The 6493-nt window shown below is 43.5% G+C and overlaps 1 protein-coding gene across 5 annotated transcripts in view; it reads right to left on the bottom strand.

The window, feature by feature from the left end:
• Positions 1 to 6: 6 nt before the first annotated feature.
• The window catches only part of LOC128894376 (sodium/calcium exchanger 3), a 50058-nt gene continuing 43571 nt past the window's right edge, over positions 7 to 6493 (bottom strand). For 3 of the 5 annotated variants that reach the window (XR_008461533.1, XR_008461534.1, XR_008461532.1), the window contains 3 exons: positions 3280 to 3451; positions 1193 to 1495; positions 7 to 544 (listed from right to left, as the gene is read on the bottom strand). Coding sequence is in view for 2 of the 5 variants with exons in the window: in XM_054156065.1 (XP_054012040.1) it covers positions 1291 to 1495; positions 3280 to 3451 (377 nt within the window). In the remaining 3 variants the exon portion in view is untranslated. Of the gene's footprint in view, positions 545 to 581; positions 1496 to 3279; positions 3452 to 4871; positions 5421 to 6493 lie in introns of those variants that run through there. The other 2 variants (XM_054156065.1, XM_054156066.1) reach the window with 2 other exon arrangements.

The following is a 6493-nucleotide window of genomic DNA, read 5'->3' as shown; positions in this document are numbered from 1 at the left end:
TGTGTGTGTGTGTGTGTGTGTGTGTGTGTGTGTGTGTGTGTGTGTGTCTTATGCACGTGTGTATGTATAATATACGTTCATTTTTTCATCGTATTCGATAACCACCGTGAACGAACGAGGCACGGCGCGAGACTAGATCGCGTTATTTTGTTTTTACTTATCTACGTTATCTATCCCTTTCGTAACTCGTATCTGCTAAATTATTTTTAAGGCAAACTCACTTTTCGTCCTCGCACACTCAAGCTGCTCCGCCTTGCGTTCTCTTCCCGTCACGATTCGCACGTTCGATCAACGATTCCGTCGCTCGTCTCACAGGCATACAAACTTCTCTCAGGTACCTACGCACGCACACACACGCACTCTTGCTAACGTCGTCACGCGATCGCGTTCGTTGTTAATCGTCCCTGCCGGTGGGAGAGGGTGAAAACTACTAGTAATAGCAGTTTTGTTATGTCTTTTCGTTTTTTTTTTTCTGTTTCTTTCGACGGAGACAGTTCGTTCGCCCAGCGAAATCGCACCCCCTCGATTCCACTTCTCCTTTATCCTGAAAGGAGAAACGATAAATCGGTCAAATAAAAACGATTCCGCTGGCAGGGTCCAGCCACGCGGACATTATACTACTCGTACTCCCCCTCTTTCGTTTCCTAATAGCAATTCGTCGGTATTCGTGTGCGTGAGTGGATTCGGGTCGTTCGCTTGTCGGGCAAATCCGAGGGGAAACTATTCTCTTGGTCGTGTTTACGTGGGCTACGAGCCGAAGTTATATTTAAGCTTGGCTTTGGGAGAAGACGATGACCCGAACGCATGAGATTATATACGCGTGTGTCGTGTCCCTTTGGACCAGCTAATGTACGCAAAAACTAGCGGAGGGGTGTGGTTCTTTAACGTTACGTACAGGTCGAGTCGAACATTCATGCTATCGGATAAGACCAGGAGGATTTCTTTCATTTTTATTCATAAATTAAAGGATTTTTAAGAGAAAACGTAATTTAGACTCGAACCAGGAGGACTTTGGCATCTTGATCGATACATAAGTCAAAGGATTTATAAGAGAAGGCAAAAGTTTGAAACCTGGTAGGTTTAGTGTGAATTTGGTCTACGTTTAATGGAACACCCTGTACCAACGGAGCCTGAAGATATATCACGTGGATAGTGTTGCATCGTCGCGCATCCAGAAGAGTAGTATACTTGCCCAGAGAACGTTTCGTTGAGCACACGCCTTGGCGGACGCAAGTGATAAGATAGAGACGCAGCAGCAGGTAGGCCGACGTTGGGCGTCGCTGGGACTCCTTAGAAGCCCTCGATGACGCCGTAGGCCTCGAGGGTCGACATAACGAGGTAGAACACCCACAGGGAGAAGAGGGTCAGGGATGTTATCAGCTTTGGTACCGAAGGTCCGCCAAGCTCGCCGCCGATGCTCTTCGTCCGCCTCAGCAGCAGGACCAGGATCACCATACAGGCTTCTGTGCAGAACAACGTCACGGAGAAGGCCAAGCTGTCGGGAAATAGAATTAATTTCGTTGTTGGTTAGCTCTCTTCTTGTAAAGGATACTTAAATACGAAGTGTTTGTTGTCGGATGCGTTCTAAGTCCATCTTCGTGAAAAACAGTTTGTGAAACATTTCCATTATTAACGAGGCAATATTTATTCATGAACATGCTGACTTAGGCTCAGTTAAACGTGTCTAGGTTGTTCTAGTGTTAAAAGCCTTGATCAGGCTTCATCGCCCATTGAAACTTAAACCTCTTATACCTCGAAACAAAAGAAGATGGACTTATACTGCTTTCATAATGAAGAGCTTTATGTATCCACTGTCTGCGAAGGTCACAGTCGACTCTAGCCACGCTGTTTAAAATTGATAGCGTCACAGGCCATAGACGGTATGTAAATCTGAAGAGATAGCGATCGCAACAGTTGTTCTCTACGTTACTCTGAGAGTTGTACGAAACGATATCGCAAAACATGTTTAACGCGATAGGATGTATGTTAAATTACGCGTACTGTGTAACTAACGAGTCGAACGATCGGTACGTCCTGGCAAAAACGATCGGTGGACATCGCGACACTAGCTCCATCCACGTTCCAACTTACCATAACTTTGCAAGCGTCCTTGCCAATTATGGATCTCGACTTTAAGAATATTTAAATGTAATTGCTGAAGTTGGTAGTGTTTTATTTGTGATAGATAGTAGATGGGTATGCTTGGTTAATCATAGAGGTAGACTTGGGGATGAATTCTGTCTCCTCTGCTCAAGGGATACACAAGTTTTGCTTAGGAGTTAGATAAGATACACTTTCCTGGGTAGAAGTTGTACAGGCGTAACCGAGAAAATTGAACGCGCATCCACGGGGTGCCTCGCATAGGAAATGCCTGATTAGCGTCGAGTAACAATTCGTGCGTCGATCGAAGTGCGAAGTCTGCACTGTATAAATGTTTATTACCGTGGATGTTCCTACTTTCACATGAAAACAATGCTTCTTACACTTAAAGAAATTGCGTTAATTTAATTGCAAAGTAGTGATCACAAAAGCTCGTAGGATCTCAAAATACTATTTGTCGAATCATATTGAATTCTTCGAAAATGTCATTTATCAAAGCCATAAGCGTAAATACCAAAGTAGCATCTATTATTCAGTATAAAAATTATTCTGCAGAGAGAGTTGGATAGCGAAAGAAAATTGCGTTGCTGTTCGCGTACACATAGACTTTTGCCAATCGTTCGCGATTGGATATTGGACATCCTGAAAATATCGATATCGTCTGTTACGTTCGGCAGATTATTCCTGTCGATACGTCAATGGTAACAGTTTTCCAAGGACAACTGTCGTAAGTGCTGGTTACGTTTCCTCCTATAAATCGACAAGTCAGCAAAGTCCTTGCTGCTGACTTCAAGTAAACTTCTTTTCGACGCTTCCACCCGTGGGGGCCATAAAAGAGAAACGACTGCCTATCGAATGTATCTGATCGCGAGTATATCACTATGCTTCACCTAATACTCTCTCTTTATTTTATTTTAACTGATCCTTGGGAAAATGTTAAGTACGTCAGCTGCAAATAATAATTTTCCGAAAATATTTCCAACTAGTGTACCTTTATTCTTGATCTTTTTCGATGCAACAGACTGCCCAAGAATGCCCATTCCAAGCAGAGTCGATTGTGACCAAAGAAAAGAAATTCAGGATCAGATTCTTCCCCGGAGGAATCTTTTATTGTTTTCTGGTTGCATTTCAGGACACAGAGTGGAGGAAATCGAAAAATAAATGTGAATCGATACTGACTTGCCAGGCTCTACTTCGAACTTCTCGCCGTGGCAGGCATGGTAAATGGCTGCTATGCTCCATGCGATGCCGATCCCTAGGAAGACGTTCACCGCGTTACTTCCGGTCACGTTTCCTACGCTCGCGTCGGCGTACTTGTCCTGGCAGGCGGCCACTTTGCTCGCGAACGTGTCTGCAACGAAACCACACGTTCAGATTTTCTGTAATTGTTTTCGATTGTTGCGTCGATCGTATTTTGGCTCCCAATAGAATTATTTATGCCATAGAAACTAACACGTGTAAGAATATAAATTGTTTTCATTTGTTCTAGTGTTAAAGACTCTTGACACATTCGCGACCGGCGAATATATTCCATAACTAGGAATAGAATTTAAAGTGACGTGAATTCAAGTCAGCGGTCGCGAATGTGTTAACCTCGTCTGCTACTTTCGCCATAGTTTGCGCGATCCCCAAGTTTTTTTCTTTGCCCCAATCGAGCCGATAGCACCCCTATGGCCTGTTCCCCAAGGAAACAATAGTAGATATCGCGAAAATTCGTATAATTCACGACCAGGGGTGGATCGTTTAGGCAACTATTCGGTCTCCAGCGAGTACCATACATTCACGAGGCCGCTGAAATTTCCTTGCTCGCACAGTTTCATCAATATTTATGTCGTAGGTACGAGCTCCGTCCGAGCCAAGATTCAGAGATATATCGCTTCCTGTGGGCTCGGGGAAATCTTAAAATCGGAACATTCCCTTTTATTGTCCCTGGCTGAAATACTCCTGGAACGATATCTCTCGCAACTTTCTGGGGGGTTGTTACAACGTGCACCAGGGCACGCGCGTATAAGAAATTTCTCCAATTTGAATTCGAGTGTCTCCTACTCGTGGATGGGACTTGTCGTCGAATGTTCCAAACTCTGGAAGTACCCTCGTTCTTGAGACGTCGCTAGAGGCTGTTATCGCTTTGTGCTCGTCAGGGGTTAGATTGAGAGACGGTAGAAGCGAGAGAGATGCATATACTGCACCGATCGCATTTGTCAAATTTATTTTGGCGAGCTTAACACGTTGGTTAGGATTCATGAATTTCGTTATAAAAATAAATACTACGACTTAGGTTACGTATGCGAGACCTGATGGACAATTGATCGAACTTTGCCACTCATAAGGCTGTGTTTCTGTGCAACATAAAATTGGATAGCCTCGATTCCCCGTCGCTTTGGTCGAATTTACCCCCGGTATCATCGGCCAAGGACGCCTATAAATTGGAAGCTAAATAAAAGTTGTCGACGCGGAACGCTCGAATCATCGATATTTCTCAGTAGCTTTTAATAACCGTTATCGGCCGCGGTTCGAGCGTTTATTACGAAAAGGGGCCGAATGGAGTCGAAAACGTTTGAAATGAAAGAACGTAAAGAAAGTAAGAAAAGCGGAATTAAAGTTCGGTTGAAGCGTTTTAAACTTTCTCCGAGACGATCTTCTATCTGGGGCGAATACTTGAACGGGACGCTGATGTATTTATGCTTGCAGGAAAGAATGGTCGTAAATTCAAAAGGAGTTTGCAAAAACCTGCTCGAGCAACGGAAAATCGTGAATTATTTGTAATAAATGTTCCGATTGCGTACAGAACAGCGAGTCGATGTTTGTCTTACTTCTGAATTATTATTTAGGATCTCTTGAATGAAAACACTTGTTTTCCATAAATCAAATGCACCATACTTCCTTTTATTTTTTTTTCTTTCAACACCTTTCTCGTTTCGTTTTAGGAGACTTGACACCCTCGCGAGAGTAACGGTTTCCTATGCGGTTTTGTTTCTTGAGGTAAGGCTTCCTGTCGCGCGGAAACGAACGCGGAATCGTCCTGGAAACGCAGCCGCGCGTGAAAACCAGGAGCAGCCGTGTGCGAACCCCGTTTATCGCTGCAGTGTACGCGGTTGCGTGCAACGTGTGAGCGCTTTTGATTACACGCGTGTGATTATTGGAATAAATCAGTCCCGTGAAGTTTTTATCGAACCGTATATCCATTTGCACGTGATCCATCCTCGCGTAACGCCCTGTTTCCCACTGCTTCAATTTTACGTCAAAGGACAGTCGACCAATGGAATTTTAGATGGCTGCGTCGCTACTTTTAGGCGGATGTTGGTACAAAGTATTGTTTTCTGGAAATAGTTGAGGTTAATTGATAATATATTTGACTACATAAATGATTCCAAGCTCATGTTGGAGTTTGAAGTCTTACGAATCATATTAATAATCAGTGATTTTCAAAAAAAGGAAAGAAACGAATTCCAAATAGTATCAAAAGGAGACTCGACTGTTACTAATAATATTAATATTTCAGGCTTTTGAAGCCTACGATTTCACTGCGAATCCTTGAGCTCCCGAGGATGAACAGTGAAGAAGGAAAAGCCACACCAAGATCCTTCACGCGATGTTATTTGCATGGAGGTAGACATGTGAGTGCATATATCACGAACTTGCTAAAAAATCTTCCGCGGAGGAAATTTTCAAGTGAGGTGCCCCGCTGAACAAATGAGCCTTCAGAGGAGAAAGATTGTGAAAAGCTGGCCCGTTTCGTAGCACCGAAAGGGACTCGCTTATCGCGACTTTTCTTTCTCCGTAAATAATAAGCTGATACTTGATTTCCTCAAAAGAGCTCAGTAAAAAGGCGGAGGTTGACCGTGCGGTTACAAGTTTCCGCGAGCTTCCCTTTCATCGCTGGAAAATAAACGCGTCGGAGTCGAGCCCTGAATAGTCCCTCGGTGAATAGCGAAAATTCGTTCGGGTACACGGAGAGAATTAACATGGTAATGTTTAATTAAAATATTCGCGGAATTATGCGCCGGATTCAGCTCGCTTGGTGAATTGCACTATCGAAATTCATCTCTGGTCATTCAATGAACCGAATAGCAGTGTCAGGGTCGAGGATGCTGCTTCCAAAAGTAGGATAAATTTACTTGATGATTTTATTACCAGTTTCAAAGTAGCGAAATAACGTTCACTCTTGGTTTGACAAAGAATTGTTTGTTTCTTGTACTTTATTCGAGGTCACTTGTTATTGCGGAAGGCAGTATCACGCGACGGCCCGTTAATCGAAATTTCTTGTTATGATCCGCTGTCAAGGTTCTTGAGAAAAAAAAAATTGGGAAATTTTCAATACAAGAGTGTAAATACTCGGGCTCGAGGCTGAGATGAATTACGTGGCTCGAACGTATCCATTATGTACCTGCTC

This window comes from Hylaeus anthracinus, unplaced genomic scaffold (genome assembly GCF_026225885.1).
Source record: "Hylaeus anthracinus isolate JK02 unplaced genomic scaffold, UHH_iyHylAnth1.0_haploid 3, whole genome shotgun sequence".
In the NCBI taxonomy this organism is placed as follows: Eukaryota; Metazoa; Arthropoda; class Insecta; order Hymenoptera; family Colletidae; genus Hylaeus; species Hylaeus anthracinus.
The sequence above is the reverse complement of the archived record's forward strand: the minus strand, read 5'-3'. Positions and strand labels throughout refer to the sequence as shown.